The sequence below is a fragment of the Melospiza melodia genome, chromosome 1 (genome assembly GCF_035770615.1).
Source record: "Melospiza melodia melodia isolate bMelMel2 chromosome 1, bMelMel2.pri, whole genome shotgun sequence".
NCBI classification, from domain to species: Eukaryota; Metazoa; Chordata; class Aves; order Passeriformes; family Passerellidae; genus Melospiza; species Melospiza melodia.
Window position 1 is genome coordinate 151,568,298 of NC_086194.1, and position 25,101 is coordinate 151,593,398.

General features: G+C 37.9%; 1 protein-coding gene across 2 annotated transcripts in view; it reads right to left on the bottom strand.

Annotated features, from left to right (window-relative positions):
- Positions 1–25,101, bottom strand: part of CPQ (carboxypeptidase Q) — a 149,203-nt gene that overhangs the window by 48,468 nt on the left and 75,634 nt on the right. For both annotated transcript variants that reach the window (XM_063172044.1, XM_063172055.1), the window contains exon 5: positions 5,067–5,178. In XM_063172044.1, coding sequence (XP_063028114.1) covers positions 5,067–5,178 — 112 coding nt within the window. The remainder of the gene's footprint in view (positions 1–5,066; positions 5,179–25,101) is intronic.

Here is a 25,101-nt window from a genome sequence, read left to right on the forward strand (position 1 = left end):
GGGCTTGGCAGGGCACCAAGAGTTAGCTAGCAATGAAGCAAGAGAGACCCAAACACAGCCAGGAAAAGGTAGAAAAATCTCTCTTTCTTGAACAAGGAAAGAGAGCTTGTGGGTAAATGTTGCTGAAAGAAACCTGGGATGTGAACAAAGAACCTGTTGACTGTTTGATTCCTCCTGTTCTAGCAGAGATAGGTCTCTGAAAACAGACTAGACTGTAGCGTCAAGTTACATACCCCATCAGTTTCTATTCTCAACAGGAAAAAAATTGATTCCAGATGTTTAATTAAAAAAAAAAAGACATAACAATTATAATTTCTGAAGTTTTTCAGAAGAAAGCACTGAAATTCATCTACCAAAATCAACTGGATTTCTAACACCAGTATGCTCCCTACTGCTGTCAGGAGACTTAAAGTTCTATGTTTGGAAATCTGACACTGCCATACAACCACATCCTGAAGATCTTTCTCTATTATTGTTATTATTCAGTTCCTTCAAGCTCCCTTTAGGGATGAAAAGCCCATATTTCCAGCACTAGAGTGTGAGGTGGCTTTGGCAGGGCTGGAGGAGGGCAGAACACCTGCAGCCTCAGCTGGGAAATGCCCCTCAGCCAAGCAGTATGGGAGCACAGCTGGATTAGGAGCAAAGAGGCAGTACTGACTAAAGCTCTGGATCCACAGGACACATACGAGCTGCTTCCCACTCAAATAGCCAGTGCAGAAGTGACTCCCGAGCAAGAAGAGCTGCAGGTTGAAATGGTGGGAAAGGAGGACAAATATTTCCTCCACAGAAACTGAAACCAATAACCAAAGGAGGATCAAGTCCTGCAAACTGTCCAACCAACAAAAAAATATGGCAGCAAAATAAATTTTATGTGATTTTTATGGTGATGTTCTATGTGTAGCTGCTTATTTAGTCTTTTATCTCACCTTTTATCTCTTCTTGTGTGAGAGAGGGACATGAGAAGCTGTGTTTCAAACACCAGAGCACTAACTGGGCCAACATGAAAACGCTGAGGCAAATGGCATTGGCCAGCTCCAGAGATGCTCTTCCTTGTACATAAACTAACAAACTAACAAAAGTTTAGAATTATAAATGGAACCTGAAAACAAGTTGGATTTGAGATTTCTAGGCTGTAATTAGCAGCACAGCTGGTGTTCTGTAAAACTAGAAAACTGCAATTTGCTTGAGTGCTGTGTCTCCTACAGCTTCCAAAGGCCCGCATCACACTACATTACAGCTCATCCAACACCCCATGGATTCCCTCAGCTTAATGATGGGAACCTGCTAGCCTTTCCTCTCTAAAACACCTCCAGTGTCTTCCCATCATCTCTTAATTACCCCAAATAACGCTCTCAATACTGCCACGGAGATATTTGCAATCTATCACACAGAGTTTGCAGACAGATTAAAAGGAGAGAGACTGGTGATTATCACAATGCTACATGTGTTCTGGTAACCAGGTGTTTGCCGTCTCTAAGAAAAAAATAAAAGAGCCTCTCCTCAGATGGGACCTAAATGCACTTGCCCATCTCTCCTCAGTCACCTATTTGAAGAGTACATAAAAACTTCCTTTTCTAAATATTTTTATGCCTCCATCAAAATTAGTTAAAATAGATCAAAATATTAAAGCCTGCAGAGGACTGGGCAGGGCAGATGCTGTCAGACATTGCAGAAGACAAACTGCAGGTTGCTACAAGTTTACTGCCATGGACACTCTGCCTGCAAGTGTAGAAGAGTAATTTCTTAACCATCAGAAATCCTCAGCTAATCACAACAGCTTTGGCTTCCCTGAAAAATAGGGAGTTTACCCATTCAGACCAGTTCACAAACTGCCTCAGTGACTCTAAAAACGTCTTTATTCCCACTGAAAGGACTAAGGAGTAATAACCAACTGAAATGTTCACATTTCTTCACATAAACAGCTTCTGTGGAAACATTTCCAGTTCTTCCTTTTTTTCAGCACATCAGCCATGAAGCAGCTTGCCACAGATCTTGCCTATCAGTGGCATATGCAAGCTTCAAGAATTTAATTCGTGCTTTTCTTTCCTTTTTGCTTCATTACGCTTCATTATAATTGGTGAGAAAAGACCCCTTTGAACACCAATAGTCAGTATGACCATTACTTAGTGAATTTTTCTGAGATTAGCTATCAGCAAAGCAAGCAGCCATGAGAGTTTAGTTGACACAAAGAACTTGATATGGATGCACTAGGGAAAATGCTTCTTTTTACTCTGGTCAGGAGATGTCTACAGCCAGCATGGCACCAACAGGTGTGCAAGCTGGTACTGAAGTTTAACTATACACTATTGAAGGGGATGCCTTGAGAGTGAAATTGCAGCTGCACAGAAAACATAGCAAGATTCACCTTGTTGAAATGTAGCCATCTAGAAGTTGAAATTTGCTCTGAATTTGCTGCCTGCGCTCCTCCCTGAAGATGGATGAGAGGGAATGGCACCATCAGCAGGTACCCACCCCCTTCCCATCGTCCCACTGTGGAAGTTGAGCAGAGAGATATTACAGCTGTTAGAAACAAAGTACTCAGACAGACTGAAACTTTCCACTTGTTAGCTCTTCTACTTTCCAGAACTAACTGAATGGTTATAACTTTAAACAGTGTTCAAAAACTACAGCAGATCACAATTGGCCCTATGCTTTTAAGGTACTACTCTTCTGAAATGTATACATGGGATTTTACATCAATAAAATACTTTCATTCCACTCTCTGCTAATATAATGCAAAACAGTTTCAGTTCGCTCTGACTTTGATGTAGTTGCCTTTCCCTCAAAAAGAAACAATATTCATGTGAAGCCAAAATGGAAATGGAAAAAAAAATGCTACCAAATATTTGAAGTTTTGAAGGCTATGTAAAACTACTTCAGATTGTTCTGGACTGGCACATATCCTTGTAGGGAGCATGTAACTATTATGGTGTCTGAAAAGCTAGAAAACCCAAAAGTAAAACAAAACTAAAAGAAAGAAATATACCAATATAGCACAAAAATTGTCACCTCAATTAAAAAAACCCCAAAAAACTAACACTGAAGATTCAGGAAATATGAACAAGTATAAAGATCAATACATTAAGTAACTGATTTACTTAGAAATAAAAGCAAGAACTATTAAAAATTTTACTTGAGGCAAGAAAACAAACTGTGTTGCTTAAAACAAAATCTTACCATCTTGAACCATAATTTTAATGATTTTTCAATTATTTCATGTATTTGGTCTTAAGCCAATAGCTATTAAATGGTTTTGGGAGGAGGCTATGTTGAAAGTATGGAAGTGCATTAATTGAAATTTTCAGAATCCAAATTAACAGGCATAATTTGTGTCTTGTCCATAAGCCATGTCCATGAGTCACAGTGATATCATGATGAAATGCTATTAGACCATCATTGAAGATCCTGCTTTAATAGTGCAATAGTATTTTGCTTTCATTAACCCAAAGGACCATGGCAGAAGTACTGGTGTTATTTCTTACTGCACAATATAAATTAATATTCTAGAAATCATATTTCAGAATGTTCATTTCAGCTTGAGGATCATATCACCACAGCTGTAAGATCAGTTATACTCTGGTAAATGCGGACACAGTTTTATGGCTACATAATGCACCGTGGCTTTAAGACTCCCTGGACAGAGTAAAAAATTTCTACACATGCATAGAGTCAACTGAGTTGTCTTATCTTCATTTCAAATGTATTTGGTGAGCTAGTGTGAGACTAAATTTATCAGCGTCCAAAGGAATATCAAACAAAGTCTCCACAGTGCAAAACACAATGCTCATTCAAAACACAATCTATGGAATTTATTTTAAATAGAAATCAATAATTTGTTTCTCACACAATCTTCACATATTTTTATTTTGCTCTCCTCTTTTTGTTCTTTTTTTTTTTCTTTGTTTTTATCAGATTTGGAATGCATAAGATTTTAAATCTGGATTAACCAATCTACTATGGAGGCCAGTTTGTGAAAGGCCCCTTGGTTACCCACAGCTATGAAGAGCCAGAAGGTCTCTCCAGCCTTGTGTTCCTGCAGAACACTGGTACAAAGAGAAGGGCAGAATACAACAGTTGCCCACAATAGTCCCCATCAGCAAAGGCTGCAGCATTTCCCAGCTGAGAGAAGAGCATTTCACCACAGGTTGCACAGCAAACACACAGGCTGCTATCAGAGGAAATCAAATATTTACACAGAAGAAAGTGATGCATTTCAGTCATGCGTGAAGGGAAACCCAGTGAATAAAAATTATACAATGCCACCATGAACTTGCCCTTAAGAAACACACAACAGTTTATTTTGAATAGAATAGAATACCCAACACAGCAGAATAACTTTCTTGTCCTTGAAAGTGGAAGAAACACAGGCAATTTTTCCAAGCATCATAAAAAAAATAAATTAAAAAACACTGAAAGAAAGAGTACACTTGGATTCTTTCTGGAAGAATTTTATTTAGTTTGCTTTCAAAAGACCAAAAAATTTTAACAGGCACACTTTGTTTTGGTTACAGATTGATAATCCAATCATTCCAAAGATGGGAATTTGAGAGATCAGAGGTTCAAACAATGCAAAATAAAGGAATAGGAACTCACAAGGATGTCTGATATTCAGGACTGCAGTATGCAAGCAGTTAAACACATAACAGAGCTTGTCTACAAAGAGCTCTTCAAGAAAGACTGAGACTGTTGAAGTGCACAAATCCTTCCACTGGGAAGCAGGGAAAGATAGTTTATTGTTTAAAGGCTGCCAGGGCAGGAGCAGCAGCTGATTTTAGTTTCTAATGAATACATTGGGCATTCCCCTTGACCACGGGTTACATTTATGGAAAAAGGGAATAAGGAGGAAAAAGAGATTCCATCTGATGAAGGAGGAAAAGTTACTCGATATCAACTCAACAATCTAAAAAGTCTGTTTTGAACTAGTTTTTTTACACTAGTTTTAGTATAGTGACAAAACTAATATTTGTGCTCACAGACATAGATAAAATAGAAAATCCAGTTTAGATATCATACAAAATGTTCTGGAAATGTAATACATTAAAAATATTTTAAAATTAAAGATTTACCCAGATCCTTAATGAGTGATAACGCTTCCCATGATATAAATGCTCCACCACCATCATCCATAGCTCCCTGCCCAACGTCCCAGCTGTCCAGATGTCCACTGACCAATACAACCTGGAAAAGTAGTTTTGAGAAGACATGAAAACACCGAATCAGAAAATTCTGTTTAGCATTTAAGTATTTTAATGATCTTGTCACAAAGTTGGCATTTTCATTTAGAACAGGAGGAAAGAAATATTTCAAATAAAATTAAACATTGTTCTCTAGTTGCTGAATATTAATCTGGGATTCTACTACTTTAAACCACTGTCTAAGGAAAACTAGATAAGCTGTGAGAAATATTTAAATGAAAGGCTTTATCTCGTACATTACGAAAGTGCATACTTTCCAGTGATGCAGGACTGCTACACTGCTGACTCGTGAAATTTTCTTTCATAGTCCATCCGCTTAGGCCCTTAGGCATGAAATTTGATTAATCCTATTTTTGGGTGCATAAGGAAAAAATATGAACTTAGACTGAAGCATTCCCAGAGGTTTTTGTTTTATTATATACCTATGGTACTTGTCACAGAGGACCTCTAATTTATTACCAGATCCCCTATGTGCTACAACAACGACAAGATATTTTATAGTTTATTAGTCATGAGGATATTTTAAAACATGGTAGCAAGTCCCAGATGGGTTTTCTGCAAAGAAGGTTTTGTGACTACAGTAGAGAATAGTAGTATGGGCATCTCCAGAAACATCTGCTTGCAGATCTGAACCCTTCAAATGTTGACAAGTAGCATCAGACAAATACCACAAGTGTGACAGTTCCCCAGCTGGGCCTTGAGCTGAAGGGCTGATGGATCTATGATTACAATGGAAAGGTCAAGGAGGGACAAAAACTGAGCCAAGAAGGCAATGTGGTAAAATGGTACAACAGCACAAAACCAAGAGCAGGATGTGTTCAACCTATGACAACTTGGCAGTAAGGAAAAACTGAAGGAGACCCTGGAGCATCCACCTGTGTTCTGCTCAGAACTGGCCACACACAAAGGGATGCTTCCCACTCTCCGGTTAGCTGATGTTGAGCAAGTCTCAGAGTTGTGGGATCCAGAAAAATATAAAAAATATTAATTCTTTCTTCCACCTTCTTCTCCCTAAGGGATGAGGATCTCCTGGCATATTATCGCATCTACCATTCATCACTGGACAACGAGTCTAGCACTGTAAATGAGAACATAATGCATTTTCCTGATGTAACTCCTGGAGGGCAAGAGTCTATGCTGCAAAGTATGCAGTAAACATTGCAAGGAAGTAACTTGGAGCCCAAACATGTAAATCTCTATTTTCTTCTTCATGTCAGATAAATCTAAATATGTTTTCACTGGTTATTAAAATTAATGAACCATCATGGCAAGACAAAAGGTATCAGGTACTCATCATACATCAGTGTTTTTTCATCTAACCAAGAACAAACTCAGGTAACATAACTGAAATACCCATAGTATTAAACAAAAGTCATGAAAAGGTAATAATCATACCCATTGAACTGCCATGGGTCCAACCAGAATGCACCAAACCCCTTTAAATTTAGAAAATAGAGTGTGAGATCTTTATAAATGTGTGTGTTACAAGAAACAGAACAGTCATGCCTTAGAAGCAGAAAAAGCTTTTGATCAAAATCTGAAGAACAGCTTACTCTTTCCTTCTCATGCGTCAACTCCCTTTTCTGGTTATCCAGCCTTAACATGTGTCTGCTTTCCAGTACAGACTCATTTTCTTGGTAGAAAATAGACATGCTGCAATCTTTATTCCAAAACATCCCCTCCTTCAAAAGTGCTTAAACTGGGATGGATGGCCCCTCTGTAAAAGCCTCAGAATTTCTCAGGGGTGTTCCTGTGATTTTGTGATTTAATGTCATGACCTTCAAAGGGCTGACACAAAAGATTGCAAACAGCACATTTTCCAGGGACACTGCCCTGCAGTAGAAGTACTTAATAGCAACATAGCTTGAAACCAGATCATCTGAGAAAAGCAATACCAGCTTTGGAGGTAATGTTCCTGAAATGAGAGCAGAGAAGAGAAAGGCTCACTGTGACTGTTCCTTTTGCTTCCTTCTAAGGGAGGACTGTGCACATGTTCACGCTTGCTGGTAGTGAGGCCAATGCATGAAGGAATTCTGCTCTGTGTTCTGTTCATTCCTGAACGTGCAGCCCCACTGCAACCTGCCTATGCAGGGGAGAGCTCAAACACCACCACACTTTGCAGCCAACTGATGCAGATTCAATACAGTCCACTCAATGAGGAATCCACAAATAATACTATTTTTTTAAAAAAGAACAGAAAAGGCTCTGAGTGAAAACACAATTGTCTGTGGTATAAAGGACGTCTATTCCACAGCTTCAAAACCACCATGCAGTTTCTTTGTTCTTAAAGCAAAAATTGGTTTTAAGAAAATAAGTATTTTGTCTCCTGGGAAACAGAGCTTCAAGATTAAGTGAATTATTTAGAACAAGTTTGTAAACTCATTGCGAAACAACCAAGTTAACAATAGGATGCCTTTTCTTTAGCAGTGAAAGAATACATCACTAACACTGTTCCCTGGGAGCAATCTCAATAGTGTCTGAGTGGGAATTACTCCTCATTTCCGTGGAACAACACATATTGCAACAGCAGGGAATTCTGAATCAGAAGAAGGTGGTGTAATCTCATTTGGGGTTACAGACTCCAATTGTAAAGCTTCTTCACCAACTCCAGAACATTACACCAAAACAGATCAAGGTTCAAGTGGATTGAGAAAGTCAGTTAATTTTATGGATGAATTTCAACTTAAATTTACTGAAGCTGTTGCCAAGAGCAATTACATAAATACAAGCATTGTACCTCTATGTGAAAGTTTCTTCAAAACAGTTGTTTTTTTCAAACTATGATGTTTTTGTAGCAGCTGCTGAAATGAAAGTTTCACTGATCATGCTGATAGCCATTGACATTCTTAAAATAAGACACAATTATAAAATAACAAAACCCACTGTGTTTATCTTGGTCTTTAGGTAGATGGAATGTGAATGGAAATATTTCTGAAATTCAGTCTAAATCACTATATTCTTTAAAGTAATATAATAAAATAATAGCATTGTAATACTCTGTATAGGTGGGCTAATAACAAAGGCAGTTAAAGCTATCAAGGACATATGATTATTGCATTTTCCACACTGCTTTCAAAGCTGTTATGTGATTCTCAGCTCCAAATCTACACAGACATTAATAATTTATACAAAACAACCCTATAGAAACACCAGAAGAACACAAGCATGGCAAAGTAATGCTTGTAGGTATCTGTAAGTATAAGTATTTGTTTTAAATATGCAGAGAAACCACAAGTAATTGTACAGGACAGTACAAATACAGCAATACATATTTGCCAAATTCACTAAAAATAAATATGGAGTAAGACAGCTTGCATGCAACATGACAAGATTAATCTTTCTTAGTCTATTTCCTTTTGCATCAGCATGATGTTTTCTATAGTCTGCCTTTAGGTCACGTGCAGCATTTCAATCAAGCATATTGAAATATTTTGAAAAAAAATTAATATTCTAAACACAAGAAAATTAGGAAGAGGAACCACACATTCACATACATGTGCATATGTCATCCTTTTCTAAGCAGGATGGTTTATGCCACTAAAAAATAATCTCCCATCCCATATGTAGTCACACAGGCCAATTGCATTTGTCATGCAAAAACTTCATAAAATGCAGGTGAACTACCTTGTGCTTGATTTAAAAGAATATTAAGAAATGTCTATCCTAGTTTTAGTTAAAGAAAAGACTTCTTTCTATGCAACCTTAGAGATCATAAATATGAAACATTAGGAAAGAACTACAAGCAACATTTTCAATCACTTCATTTAATCTAGAATAACATTTGTATTAAGTTTTGAAAACCAACATGCAGAGGTATTTCATGTCCCTGAGAGAGATGTGTATCAGGTAATGCAAGAGTAATGCAAGAGTAATGATTCTTCATCTTTGACCTTCATGGTTGAAGAAGACTTCATGGGTGGAGGTTTGGGTTCACAGAATAGGATCTTTATTGAATGAATCTGCCCATCAACACATTTCACTTAGAAAAGCATAGCAATAACTTTCAATATTCAAAACACTGAAAAGTACTTTTCTTTACATCTTCCTTCAGCAGACAGTGAAGATAAGGAGCACCCTAACTTGCAAGAGGACAGCAAACTTATACAAGCATCACATACACAAAGAATCACATAACCACAGAATCACGGGATCACAGAACCTGTAAGTTTGGAAAAGACCTTTGAGATCATCAAGTCCAACCTATGACCAAATTCCACCATGTCAACTAGACTATGGCACTAAATGCCACATCCAGTCTTTTCTTAGGCATCTCCAGGGACAGTGACTCCACCACCTCCCTGGAGAAGCCCATTCCAATGTCCAATCACTCCTTCTGTGAAGAAATTCTTCCTAACGTCCAACTTAAATATCCCCTTGTGCAGCTTAAGACTATGTTATCTTCTTGTTGCTGGTTGCCTGGAAGAAGAGACAAAACCTTACCTGCCTACACCCTCCTTTTAGGCAGCTGCAGAGAATAAGGTCTCCCTTGAGCCTCCCTTTCTTCAGGCTAAACAACCTCAGGTCGCACAGCCACTTGTCATGGGACTTGTTCTCTAGACCCTTCACCAGCCTTGCTGCTCTTCTCTGGACATGCTCCAGCCCCTCAACATCCTTCCTAAATTGAGGGGCCCAGAACTGGACACAGCACTCAAGGTGTGGCCTCACCAGTGCCCAGTACAGGGGAAGAATGACTTCCCAGGTCCTGCTGGCCACACATTCCTGACACAAGCCAGGATGCCCTTGGCTGCCTTGGCCACCTGGGCACACACTGGCTCCTGTTCAGCTGTTGTCAATCAGCACCCCCAGGTCCCTTCCTGCCTGGCCCCTGTCCAGGCACTCCATCCCCAGCCAGTAGTGCTGCATGGGGTATGACCAAGAGCTAAACAGGATATTAGAACCAGATCAAGCAGATCACTTAGTCACAACACATCCAAACCCCAAGCATCTGTATGCCAAAACATCAAGCTTAAACTGTGAAGTCCTCTAGACTGTAACTCGGGTTCTTTTCAACTCTTCATGTACATTTTCAGTTAAATAATGCTAGAAGTTAGTTGTTTCCTCAGGCAACAAAGGTTTACAGTGTTCCCCTCCAGTTCACAATTACCTGGAAATCCATTAAAAACATTTCTATTCAAATTTTTGTGGTTCACTTTCTCCAGTTTTCTTCCAAGTAAGTCCATCTGAAATTCTAAGTACCAAAACAGGGTCTTACATTATTTAACTGGATATTTTCCTTGCATGAACCCCCTGCCAGTGCATGGGTATTTCTGCAATACTTACCTTAAATGTATAAGCAGCATATAAAGTTGATTTGTGTTTGGACCAAAATCAGAGGAAAACAGAAGTCAGATAAGAATTAGCACCACAAATTTAATCCATTTTAAAAATTGCCTATAATTTCTCTCTTTCCCCACATACTCATTACTCATTTTTATTCTCACAAACATTCTCTCACTTCACAATTTCCTATTCTCTCTAGCCCAAATAAAATTTATGGCACTAAATAAACCATGACTAAAACACTCTTAATCCCAGCTTCTCTAGACAGAGGAACCCAGCACCAAATTCAGGTCTGTGCTCCTAAGCATAAGGGAATACATTTTTAGTAATTTACACATTTGGATAGCATTACAGCTATGAACAGCCAGATGGCTTCAGTTTATAAGGACTGTGCTAACAGCATGAGAATAAAGGAAAAAAGAAAGGCAGCATATCATGTACCTAAGTAGTAGGCATATAAAACAGCTGGCAGGACTAAATTTAAGCCCATCATGCTTAACTTGCTTTCAAAACTATGACTAAATAAAGTCTTCATATACACAGATTTACAAATATAAAGTACTAAATATGGCATGGCCATTTTAGAATGTATTAGTATCATCCACAGTAGTAGCTTCCAAATATATTGGGGAAAATGGCAACACCAAGTAATAGCATTTCTGCTCCCTACCCACATAGCAAAGCTGGCACCAGTATTCACAGCATCCTTCCTTAAAGCACTTCTTAATCTGTAGACTGTATTTCCTTTCCCCCTTCTTATGGGGGCCTTTTTTGCCCTGACTCAGTCTCTTCCTACTCCACCTCAAACCTTTCTCTCTTCAAGTCACACAGCAAAACAAATGCAACTCTTCCTACTTGATATTTTGTGTCCAGGCAGAACTTCATTCCTGTATGCAAACCAACATCCCTCAAGTTTTAAAATATTTATAATAGTTATTTAATTTGTATCATGCAGCAAGATTCTGTATATCAGTCCCTTGGCTTTTCCACCAAAGGCCTTCCGAAACCTAAACAATCTGAATTTGTAATCCTGTGTGCTGTAGCACCACACTGACTGCAGCAAACACATCACACATCATCTTCCATTCTGGAATCCAACCCAGCTCTTCCAAGAGCAGGATAAAAACTTGACCAAAATTTCTCAAGCACTGCATTACAAAGATAACATTTAAACAGTTCTTGCTGGGACACTGTGTTTTGTATACACTATCATTATTCAAGCTCAGCATTTCAACCTTTGAGGAAGACAGGATGACAAAGCTGAGGGCCCATCAGCAACACAGAGTACCGAGTATTGTAACATAGTACATATGGCATGGGATTAGAGCTAAACTAACATGTAAGGTAAGATATACACATAATGCATATATTTTAATATAAACTCTCCTGTATTTTAAGATGTGCGGGGCATTGCTACAAGAAGAAAAATACTTTGTCCAGTAATGCTTAAACACAAGCCTACTCTACTGTGTGTAATTTTATCAACTTCAACAGCTAAATTCAAGCATGGAGGTGTATCAGAGATATTCAGTTGTAAAAAAAATTACTTGATTAAAACCCTTTATGACAGTCTACTCTGGCAATTCCCCAAATATTTGTTTTGGGCTACAAAGATTTGTGTGTGTTTGTACTTGCCTTTAAGAAAACACTAACTGCCCCCAGTTAAACTGCAATTAATTAAATCATGCCCTACATGTAAATCAGGAACATCACCACATTTAGTGGATTTTATTTTGTATATATAAGGATATTTCAGAAAATTAGTTTTAGCTTTGGTGTCCAAATAATATGACTTCACTGTACAGCTCCTTTTATTAGATTTTACACACATTAGGAATGGTTTTTAAATAATCAGTCTAGCTGTCTCAACTAATTTACAGTCCTAAAGATATAGTGAAGTTCAGAAGGAAAAAAAAAGATTAAAACAACAACTATCTTTTCTACTTAATATGCAGTGTATTAAGTCTTAACTTCCAGGCTTCTGATTAAATGACAGATCTGCACATGAAACTGAAGTGACTCAGTCACACAAGAATCCAACCCTATTATTGCTAAAAATCTGATTAACCTTCAAAGAGCCCCTGTGTCACAACATACAGTAAACTCTATAAAGCTGAATCTCTACTTTGTAGAAGTGATTGGAACTAAAGTGTTCTTGGAAAGTACTGCAATCAAACCTCCCTGTTTAAAGTGAATCTCAAAACCACTTAGTAGTTAATAATTAGTAGTAGTAAATGAGCTGGTATCATTTATAGCATGTATGACAGTGAAGGAGAAAATTAGTCTGAAAAGAAATTATTACTGATAAGGGAACTGTAGTAAAGGTAACAAGACATAGAAACTATATGAGCATTCAAAAGATAACCAAGTATTGAAATGACTACCGTTTTCAGATTAAATGTTGGATTTTAAGACTTAGAATTTCCATATTTAAGTCCTCCAGCGCCTTTTATTTCCTATTCCTGAGTTGTGACATTTCAGAAATAATACAACTCTTCATAATACTCTATTTTGAAAATAAGGATATAAAATTACATATTTCAACCCACTTCTAGAGGTCTTAAGAGGAAAAATTGTAACAGTAACTACTTCTAAACAAAATCAGGTATCACTGAAATATCATTTACCCTTGCATAAAGAAGATGTTGTATCTGCTTTTTGATAATTCAAACATCAGCAAAGAATCTCTGCAATACCCCTGTAGGAAAGCTAAAATGGCATCTGAGTTGATGTGAAGAGAGAAGCTCTCTTTTTTCTACACTTATCGAAGGAAGACTTCTCATATATATATAGTAGATAATTTTTATAATCTAGAGTATATATTTATATATTTTTCACTTCAGGGATATAAAGGATTCCACATTATTACAGATCTAGCAACGTCCCCACACGTTCTATCTCTGAAATTCCCTTTTTCAGATATCATAACTAATCTCAGCTAAAATAAACATTAATATCCAGTACTACTTCTTCTGCTGAAGCATTTACAAAGCCTACTTGTACGCGGTGATACTAGGCATTACTAGCAAGCTTCCCTTTTCAAAACTGTAAAAACAGTAGATTTTTCTCCAAAACAAATTACAAATATTGTTTCCTCTCAAGAGGATCCCTAATAAGTCAGAACCTTGCCTCTCTAGCACTGCTTTAGAGCATTGTGATGACCTGAAATGTACTGAAAGCCATCCTGAGTAGCTACCCCTCAACTGCCCTCAAGAAAATAGACTTTAAAAATCCCCCAAGAAGAATGCAGATGAAAGCAAGTCAAAACAACCCTTACATGGCTGTAGGAACAGCAGAGCACTGTAAGAGAGGAGGCTTAAAAACTAACACTTATGTCCCTGTGCAGACAGCAGGCCTGGGAGAAAACTTGAAGTTGGAAGGGACTTCTGACTGTGCATTGATTTCCATATCCTGCTCACAGCAGGATCAACTTGTATCTGATCACTTAAGAGTTTTGTCCAGTCAAGTACTGAAATTTCTCACATTAAAAATGTTATAACTTCTCTGGAAAAACTGTTTCAGTGTTTACCCTTAGAAAAATATTTTTTCTAATACCCATTATCACACAAACCTTTTTAAAAAATGTGCCCTGCTGGGCTATCACTGCAGCATTCAAAAGTCAAACTGGATTTTGAACACTGTCAGCTGACAAGCCTGCCTTGTGAGCCACACCTCCAGATGCTTTTATTATTCATCATCACCAACTGAACACAATTAAATTTTTGCATCTTACCACCCCGTGGTCCCTCCCCATTACACATACTACAAGGAGTACTGATAATGTAATCCATTCTCCCAGAAATGTCCCACTTCTACAGTCACAATGACCTATCAGAACTAGCAATGCCATTTGTCCTTGTTTTTTTATAGGGGATAGTGGCTCCAGGTCTTTCTGCTGTGATAGCTAAGATTTCTTTCTCTCACAGTTCCCAGACCTGTGTTCACAGCCTGTGACAGAGGCTTTTCTGATCTTTCCCTCTTACTCCACAAATCCTCCCATAGGTTAGGCTCTTGCCATTGCCTCCATGCCCAAAGGACTTCATTGTCTAGTATGCTAAGACACTCAAGAAGTCTTTTATTTGATTACTATAACTCTTTTTTACTTTTATGGCTTATCCTACATTCCTGGCACCTGCATAAGGTTTCTCAGAATTTTGCCAAGATTATCCTATTATTAGTTACAGGGTTTTTTCTAAGATTCTCATTATTCATTACTGATTTTTTAAATCTGCATGTAACATTTTCTCTTTCCCATACACGTTGCTTCCAAAGTGCACAATAGATGTCTCAATGCGGCACTAAATTCAGGCATTCCCAGAACCTGCAGGAACCCACCATGGAATAAATCCAGAGGGAGATGCTCTGCTAGACCTGGTAATTACAAACAAGGAAGAACTGATTGGGAATGCAGTGAAGGTCTGCAGTAAACATAAGATGGTGCGGCTCAGGATCCTGAGAAGAAGGAGTAAGGCAGGATGGCAGGATGTGAGCTCTGGTCTAGGGGAAAGTAGTGTTTAGCCTGTTCAAGGACCCACTTGTAAGAATCCTATGGGAGACAGAGCTGGAGAGAAAAAAGAGTCCAGGAGAGCTGGCTGTGTCTCAAGGATCGTGCTGGGGACCAGCTGGAAAGCAGCTTGGCAGAGGAAGGAGCTCAGGGTCCTGGTGGACAGCTAATTGACCATGAGCCAGCAGTGTGCCTGTGCCATAAACAAGGCCAATGGCACCCAAGCTGCATCAGGCAGAGTGCTGCTGGCAGGTTAAGGAGGGTGATCCTTCTCTATCACTCAGCACTGGAGAGACACAGCTTACACATTTTTGGGACACATCTGTGTGCTGTGTCCAACTTGGAGCTCCCCAGAACAAGAACAACATGACTACACTGGACCACAGACGTGATGGAGGTGTCACCAAAACTCTCCATCAATATCTTTTCAGTGTTAGAGAATAAAGGCATTAGTGTATTCTGGCCAGGATGTTGTTCTGACCAGGATGTGCAGTGAAAATCATTCCATCACACATGGTTCTTTACTAGATTTTTCACACATTTACACAAACAAACCCAAAGCAATTCTTTGTTTCAATGTTCATATGTCCCAAATTACACAATTCTTAGTATTTGCGTTCCTATTGATCCCTTCACCTTTGATGATAATTTGGTCCTCATTCTTTGCCTCTTTTATTAATTTTTTTCCCAGACCAAGTGTCTCCAACACACCAGGGGCTGATGTTCAAGGGAAATCTTTGTTAATGGTCACTTGTTTCTTGTGCATCTTCTGGCAACTCCCAGTCCATTGAGGTGTTAGGCTCACCAGGCCTCACCCAGGGAAGAGAGTCTTTTGAAAAGAAACTTCAATACCCTTCTCCCTGTGCAAAGAAGAACAAATCCCTGACTAAAGTTAGTTTAAAAAAAAAAATTTAAATTGGATAATTTCCAACAAAGGCAACAGAGAGCTGGGATTGGAGAAGAAAAGGCTTCAGGATCTTATCAAAGTGTACAAATTCTTGGTGGCAGATGTAAACAAGGGGGGAGACAGACTCTTGTCAGCAGTGCCCACTTACAGAACGCAGAAACAGAAATAGAAGAAATTCCACTTAAAAATAAAAAAAAAAAAAAAGCTTTTTTGATACAAGGGCTGTAGAACATTGAAACTTCTGTCCAGAGAGTCTGTGGGGTCTCTGTCCTTGAAGATATTCAAGACCCAATCCCCACACAACCAGCTCTAGTTGACATGGCTTTGAGCACAGGGTCAGGATATGTGATCTCCTGAGGTCACCTTTTGTAATTATGACACTGATTCCAGACAGACTAATTCACATTTTCTTCTGGATATATATATAATCCCCATTTCTTTTGCTCAGAAAATTTTGTTAGAGATATAAAAAGCAGAATACAACTTGGAAATCAGCTCTATCAAAGCCCAGTATGTCCTTCAAGATCCAGATGGATATAGTAAAACTGTCATCTTCAATATAGTATTTCATTACCACAAGATAAAAGACCTCTTTTCTACTTAGGATAGTCAAAATCATGGTAAAAATTAAAGTTGGTGTGAAATCCATTTTATTAAATAATTTGCAATTCATTTCTAAAAGTTTTATGAACTGATGAATGAATCCACAGAAACAGAACATTACTTGGCTTGCAACACGAAAGAAAATATCTTACACTGACCATAAAAATAATTACTTTATATATTGTATGAAACATGTCTTCAAGATATCGACATAATTTTCAAATTACAAGTCTTCTTTCACCAATGGTAGTCCTTTCAGTTTCTTTTTGTTGCTGATCATTAAAACAGCACTTCTACTGAGGTTTAATTGTGGACTTAAAAAATAATTCTTTCTCATTTCTACATTCATATTAGTTCATTATACTGTATTGATCTCTTTGTCAGTAAAATGGGACTAAGCAACTCTTTATTATGTAGGAATAGAGTGAAGATTAACATTTATTCTTCTATTTATGACAGCTTCCATGGAAAATACTAACAAATAGAGACTTGAAACCCCTGTCTTATTTAGAAATTATTGGAACTGTATGCATTCACACAAGCAAGAAATCAGTCCACAATTTCTAGTACCTACCAAAGTCACATTCACAAAGACACAGTGAAGTACTTGCAACTAACACTGGCAGATTTCTCTACTCAATTCTACTCATGTATCTCAAAAAACCAGAGTTTTGATACAAAGCAATAGCACACCCTACATGTTTATCTGTCCCTAATTTCTTTGTTTATATACTCTTGTGAAACTTAAAGTATGTTTGACACAAGTTTTCACCAAGATAGAGAAGAGGCTGATTTTTAAACTCAAACAATGTCTGCAAAAGACCAGATGAGACAACTGTTGTCAGGATGATTTCCAGGGTGGAATTTCTGCTCTAAGTTAAAAGAGTTTTGCTTTATTGGAAGCAGTAACCCAGAGGTTCTGGAATGCATTTAGAGTGCAGGGGACTTTGGTAAACCTGATGCAAAGTACACATGTGGCAAAGCAGGAAAAAAGAGTGACAATATGCACTCCAAGATGTTTGGCCTACTCCAAGGCTGAAAGACAGTTCAAGTGCGTGAGTTGCCTGGGCTCTGTACGTCTGCTGCCCGTTACCATCTTTTAATGCATGCACAGATGCGTCCAGAGAAGGGCAACAGAGCTGCTGAAGGGTCTGGAGCACAAGTCTTATGAGGAGCAGCTGGGGGAACCAGGGTAGTGCAGCCTGGAGAAAATGCAGCTTGGGGGGAACATTATGGCTCTCTACAACTACCCAAAAGGAAGATGTAGCCAGGTGAAGGTTGGCCTCCTCTCCCAAGCAGTAGTAATAGGACAAGAAAAACAGCCTCACCTCGTGCCAGGGGAGGTTCAGATTGGACAGTAAGAAAATTTTATTCACCAAAAGGGTTGTCAAGTACTGAAACAGACTGCCCAGGGAACTGGTGGAATCAGCATCCATGGAGGTATTTAAAGGAATGCAGATGTGATGCCTAGGGACATGGTTCAGTGGTGGACTTGGCAGTACCAAGTTAACAGTTGGACTCCAAGATCTCAAAAGCTTTTCCAACCTAAATGATTCTATGACTTGATAATTCTATGCCAGACACAAACCAATGCTTTCCCAACACAGAATAGAAAGCAGATGGATAACTCAGAGCCTTGCAGAAATGTGAAAAACAAGTCAACTGCATTAAGAGAAAGGGAGGAGATACAAAGGTTCCTTGTCCTGCTCTTTTCCAAAATCACAGTGTGATTACCACAGATGGAGGACCATAAAATGGAAGTTATTTCACTTGGAATTCGTTCAGCATATGTGAAACATTTGAGTATTCATTAGAAGGAATATGTAGAGTGATTATGGCATATCCCCAAAAAGTGGGAAAGCTGTCCTCAAGGTCACACTCTGGAATCAAACTGAGCTGTGCTTTGTACATGGAACCCACCTCCATCCTATCGGGTGCCTAAGGAATGGCTGCAGGTTGGTATCATCTCTGCCTTTTCAGAGGCACAAATTTCTTCATGTTCTCCATAGCATGAGAAACCTTTTGAGCTTGTGATTTTTTTTCCCCATGTCCAGCTACAGAGGGGAAATGAAAGAAAGAACATCTGAAACACCAGCTAGATCCAGGTTATACAGATAGGTTTGTGTGATGTGGGTTTCTGTCTACTTGGACTTAACATCAAATTTATGTCCCTAGGCCACATAAAATCTGTCAGTACTAACTAATACTCCTGTCACTTCACCTTAGACTTAAATCCCTGACCTTCACATGAAAGGTTGTGTCTCATTGCCAATGTCACCTCCCTCTAGTTTCTCTTCCTATGGCTGCAAGCTGAAATAACTTATTTACCTATCCCTGTACTCCCCAGTTTTACACATGACAGAGGAATGTGTGCTTACAGAAAATATGACATCTACATAGCACTGGCTAACCAGATGGCAAGCACCACAAACTACTATTAAACATGAGTCTCTCCTCTAAGATAAATATCAAAAGACCCTACATTCAGTCAGCCTCCACAACCCTGACATTGAATGCAACAAAATAGATTTTTAATGAAACTTTGTGTCATACTAAAATTATTACTGCTGTTCTATTTGTACTTCATATCTCCTTGTGTTGGAATGAATTTAATTTTTCCTTCAGGCACTGTTCTCAGAGGCTTCTATTCTAATTTTATTAGGTTTTGTGTCTCTAACTTTCAAAATTAAACACAATGGTTATCACAGTAGTACACAAAACTGATTATATGTCCTGAATTAATAAGCTTGAAAGGCATGTTTAGTTAAGATTTTATCAGGGCTGTACCTGTTTAAATATTTTAATAAGTGAATGTTAAAAGAAACTTATTCTATCCTTTAAATAAACTTCTGACAAGATTGCACAGAAAGAAATAGAGACATGAAGAACAAGTTTCTCCTAATGCATCCACTCCAGTTCTTGTTATCAGACATAACTGCATGAAAAATTAATATTTTTAATTATTATTAATTATTTGAGTGCCTTCAGAAATGTTTATTCCCACATATTAGTGTTAATGACACAGCAATTTCAGAAAAGCTGATAGGAATCTGTAGCTATTTTTCAACTTTTCACCTCCCACTAATGTCTTACACACTTCACTATTCCCTTTCCAAGCCATTCTTGGAAGCTTCATACCTGTTGAAACAAAAACATATGCTTGAATGTTGGCCAGCATTTATGTCCATCATGTTCTTCTCAAGACACTGAAGTCTTCAGGCAGACATTTTTTAACCACGCAAGACAGGGACAGACCAAAGGGAATGTGAGTCACCAATTTGTTCAAAGGTGAGGACATTTGAATTATGGCTTTTAAAAATTGTTGATTCCAAGGTAAGGTCAGAACAGCAATGAAACTTAAGCATTTATTTAACTGATCTTCAAGAATAAGTAGAAGTGTTCACCTGGATTTTGCAAATTCTACAAATGAAACAAAATGCAAATTAACTAGTTCTATTACTAGGAATGAAAAAAGACAAAATTACTCTGCTAGCAGATGCTACTCCTGCCATAGTGAAATATGTGACAAACATCCTCTTGGAAAAAGCTACTCCAAAAAACAGGTCCTCTGCAATGCCCATATCCCCAAAACACATAAGTTGCATGATCATTTTCTGAAACTACCTACATTCACAAACTCAGAGTGGAGTTGCAGATCTTGCTCAAGTAATTCACTTTTACTCTTCCCAGCTGCAGGACATTCAATACAAATCTATCCTAATTACACCATTGTAATCGTAGCAGAGCCACACATAAGGAATATAGACACAGAACTGAAATATTTCCAGGGCTTTGCCTACAGACTTTGCAATTTAACAACCAAACTTACCCTTCCTATTCTACAACTGATTCAGTTATTCTACATGGTCCAAGAAACATGCTTTTTAAAAAAAGCTAACTAATATTTAATTTCTTTATACATATACAAGGAAAGAAGTTAGTAGAGACAGTAAAGAAGTCAAATGAGGTAAAGAGAAAGCTGCAGATAAAAAGTTTCCAGGATTCTGTAGAAAGGGTTGACTCCAATTCAAGTATGTCAAGAGAACATGACTTGTTGCCAGTATCATTAAAACAGCATAGGTTTGAGGTGAAGAGATTGATAGAAACTGCTCCCTGGGAACAGATACTGGCTGGTGTTGTTGCAACATGTTCTTTGTTCTGTGCATATCACCAGTGAAAGTACAAATGAGTACACACATGAACATCTACAGAAAAACTGCGCTAGATCGCCACTGAGATACAGCAGATTCTTGTACTAAGGACACAATATCCTCAAATTGTCCCAAGGAAACACTGAGAAATAAAACCAGGATGGAAAACCAGGCTATAAATGTGTTACAGAAAAACTTTTAAGCATTTATGAGAGACCTGAGTTTCCTCTGGAAAAAACAACAAAGCACAATAAAAGCTCAAGGTACACTGAACAACAACTGTACTGGCAAAAGGTGGGTATCAAACACATTAGACTTTTCATGTAATAACAAAAGTTGCACTAGAGAATCCCAAAGAGTTTCCATCACCAGGTTATCTTGGCAACAGCACACACCACCCTTACCATAGCTGCCATTACAGCATCTGGAGACTTTCATTTGCTAGCCTCCAGACTATCTTGATCATCAGTTGCACCTGTTTCCAAAAGCTCAAATACCTGGTTGTAAGTAAAATTTTCCTCCCATCTTCCCCATTCCCAATTTTTAAACTTCAGGGAGGAATGTGGAACCCAGCACAGCTGACAGGTGTGAAGGGTCAGTCTTCTTCACTGGATTACTTTGGCCACCAAGCAAATCAAAAGAGAGAGCATTTATCTCCTAAAGACACTCCTTTCCTCTCCCACTACCCATCTCAGGCTGAATCAGAGTAACTTTGTCTGAAAGACAGGAAAATTAATAATCAAACAAAGGACAGAAGGGAGAGGAAAACTTAAATCAGCAACCAGAGAGAGTAGAATTGCAGAACTTGTATCACATTGCTGGAAAAATATTCCATCACCCAATTTCAGCCTTTTCTCCTGCCTCTCCAAAATTCAGCTTGAATCTCCTTTCAGTTTATTCAAAGAGCCAATTTATTGACAACTTGACCACCATGAAAGATACAAAGAAGAAAACCAGAAAACACTTCATAAAGCACTGTTCATATTTAGAACTTCATAACAGGCCATACATCTTCAGATATGGCATATATGTGCATTCTAATCAGAAAATGTAACATTTCAATTGTCCTCAAATGTCCCACAAGTTATTAAATTTTTAGTTTTCAGAATCTAAGATCATGAAAGACTCAAATCAACAACAACTTATGTATAAAATGAGATGCACATGTTTTTCAATATGAGAAAGTGCATGCAGGTAAAAAATCCAATAGAGTGTTACAAGATGAAAGTTCATTTCACATGACATTTGCAGCAAATTTCTTTTCTGAAGTAACATTTTGGAACCTGGAGTTATACAAAAATCAGAGAATTACATTTTTCCAATACTTGAGGGGAAATATTGATTGTGGTATTATATAGGCTGGTAATACCAAATGTGATAAAGTAAAATTAAGAACTCAGCCTCAATGATTCTGCATTTTGTTTTTGCAGTGGTTGCCTTCCCCCTTAATCCAGGACACTATACACAACTTTTCATAAAAACACAATTTACTAGGTGTTAAATCATATTTCTTGACTCCAGACTACTGTTATAAATTTTAAAGGCATTTTCTTCATGGCAATCAAACATAGCAAGAAAACTGTTTTTCCAAAGATCTCAATAGAAGGGAAAAAACTTAAGTGTATTACTATCACATCAGGAGTATTTAACAGTGACCATGATGAAATTCTAGCGAACATATGCCTGTATTTTGTTTAGAGATAGAAGCAGAAGACCTTTCAACACAAATGTTTTTAATCCAGGTAACATATGATGGAAGAGACATTTAAAGAAATTAACATGTGAGCCAATTCTCTCTTCCATGTACTCTGCCGAGTCTGGACTATATTGTGAGGGGTAGTGGTTATGTGTGGTTTTGCTGGGTTTTTTTTGGGGCGGGTGGGTTGTTGTTTGTTTTGTTTGCTTTGGTTTGGTTTTAGGTTGTTTTTTTCAAAACCTATACACAAGGACTATTCAATTCCACTTAGTTTCTCAGAATTTATCCCAAAACATCAACAACTTCCATGGTGTTTCTGGACATGTCCAGCACTCCTATATTTTCCCTTATATAGGATGCTATGACAGTGTAAAATTCCTTGCTGATTAAATTGCACTGTTTGCATGTTACACTAGTTTGGTGCAGTATGCAGTTTGATCTTTTCCCAAAAAGCTCTTCCCTCTCAAAATGCAGATGCTTACCATAATAGACTGCAAGCTGTGCCAGAGAAACATGAGTCTCTACAGAGAATAATTTTAAGCAACTTTCTGTAGGTGGAAAATCAATAAACAAAGAACATGGTCTGACGTTTGGATTTTTTTTTCTGCAAGGATCACATTCTATTAATTGGGATGCAAATTTTTTTAAAATTGTTGTTCATATATTCTTACTTTTTAAAAGTTACTATTTTCAGTGTCAGGGGTTTTGGCAGTGCATCCATTATAAATGAAAGTACTAGTAAGCTTTATTAGTTGGAATATGTTAAACATGGGCAAAAAGACACCATTGTGTATGCCTGGTGGTTTGATTGGAAGTTCTTCTTCTCCCAGTGCTTGTTGTAAGTATGCATCTGACACTGAGCACTAGCCACACACCTAAATTGTGTTATGGATGGCATGTTAAATAACATCTCCTGCAAGGAAAGAAAAAAAAAAAGGCAAATTTTGATAGCTTTGTGAAAATAAACAAATAAAAGCATAAAGGCAGCAAAGGACAGTGCTAACAGATTGCAAAAATAAAATCTGAGCAAAAGATGTAAATAATCTCAGGCATTCTTCTTTTGAGTAGCGTGGCTGAAGGTGGGAGCCCCTTAAATTTTATGAAAGGAAAAGTATAACACAACTAATGTGCCTTCATATCAACAGTGCAGGAAAGCAGAGAAGGAGACAGCTTTTTTACTCGTGGCTTTTACAGAAGGAAGATACAAGGAAACTCTGACCCTGTGTGAAAGCCTTTGAAGCTGTGTATAAGCCTTCTCTACAGCAGCCAAGAAACAATTTGTTGGATCTTGTCTAAACACTTACAGCTAATGCACTTTAAATATAGTTTTGATTAGTCTGGCTGCATCCTTCTGAAACAAGCAATACTTACAGTATATATTATTTCTTTTGGTTTATAGAATGTGTTCCATGCATTAACTTCCCATGTAAATAGCCAGCAATTAGGACCAATGTCTAGCAAATGTCCTCAAAATTTCAGTACTCTCATGATGTAACACTTCTTAGACAGCAGAAAGTAAATTAATCTCTCTTTTCCTTGTGAGGCTTAGATGAGAATATAACCAGATCTGCCTTGATCCCCAAGTTGGACAAAGTGTCTTTTAAAGAATTTTGTTGTAGCTTTCACATAATTCAGCAAAATGCACCATTTTGGATAAGTCTCTGTTAACATCACCCTAAAGGCAGAATACCTTGTCTTGTTAGATTTTACTTCACCATGCACCACCTGAAGGAGCTCTAAAAGCAGGTCCCTAAAATACATATTGGGAAAAGATGGATTATTTCAGATGGTGGAAGTCATCATCTCCAGAGAACTGCTGTAAATAGTCCAGACTAGTTTCAATTCCCATCAAAACAGAAGTGATCAAAGGATTGGATGAGCAAGAGAAAAACATACTAAACTACACATTTTGAATACCAAAGCAGCATCAAAGATGTACAAGGCTGCAAATGCAAGGCCAGCAGAAGTTCAGCCAGTTCCAAAGTGTCTTACAAAGGCAACTGCAATGAATCTGCTCCCAACAGCTGTGTAACTTCTGCCACTGCCACCTTTGGCTCACTCACTATCTGCTACATAAATGGGCAATTATCAAATGAAAATTATCACTCTTTCACATGCTGCGTATGCAGATATTTTAGAATGAATTTGTTTCTCTTTCATGCTTTTCTCCCAAACTTTCCAGGCTATGGAAACAATCATACACTAAATTAATGAAAACATCTCTTATTAACTCTGACATGCTTCTGTCATGTTCACTAACTGGAGATAAACCAAAACCACTGGCTGTAAGAAAAAGAGAAAAATCAGCTTTGAGAACGAGCAACAGTTCCCAACATCAAGCCTGATTTAATAATGACAACCCACAATTCTGTTTGGAGTGGGCATGTCTCAAGGCCTCTCCAGTAACAAGACAGCTGAGCAAAGGTAATTTCTTCATACGTTGGAATTTGTTCTGCCTTTAAAGTAGAATTTAATTTAATAAGCTAGTGGAACTAACAAAAACAGACTAAAATCTAGAGGTAGAAGAGATGGAATATGACAGCAAACTTTTCTCCTTGTCAGTATTTTGCAGCATTTGAAACATTTAAACATAAACCAAGCTAACTCAGGCAGTTAAGTGATCAGCCATTCTGTAGACAGCTAAATGTCAGGGTCAGGAATCTTTTCATGATATTCCATCTAATATTCCCTGCTTAGGTTATCCCTAGAAATTATCTTTATGTGCAGTCATTTTTCTTCCTCTCCCACCATCCCCCTTACAAAAA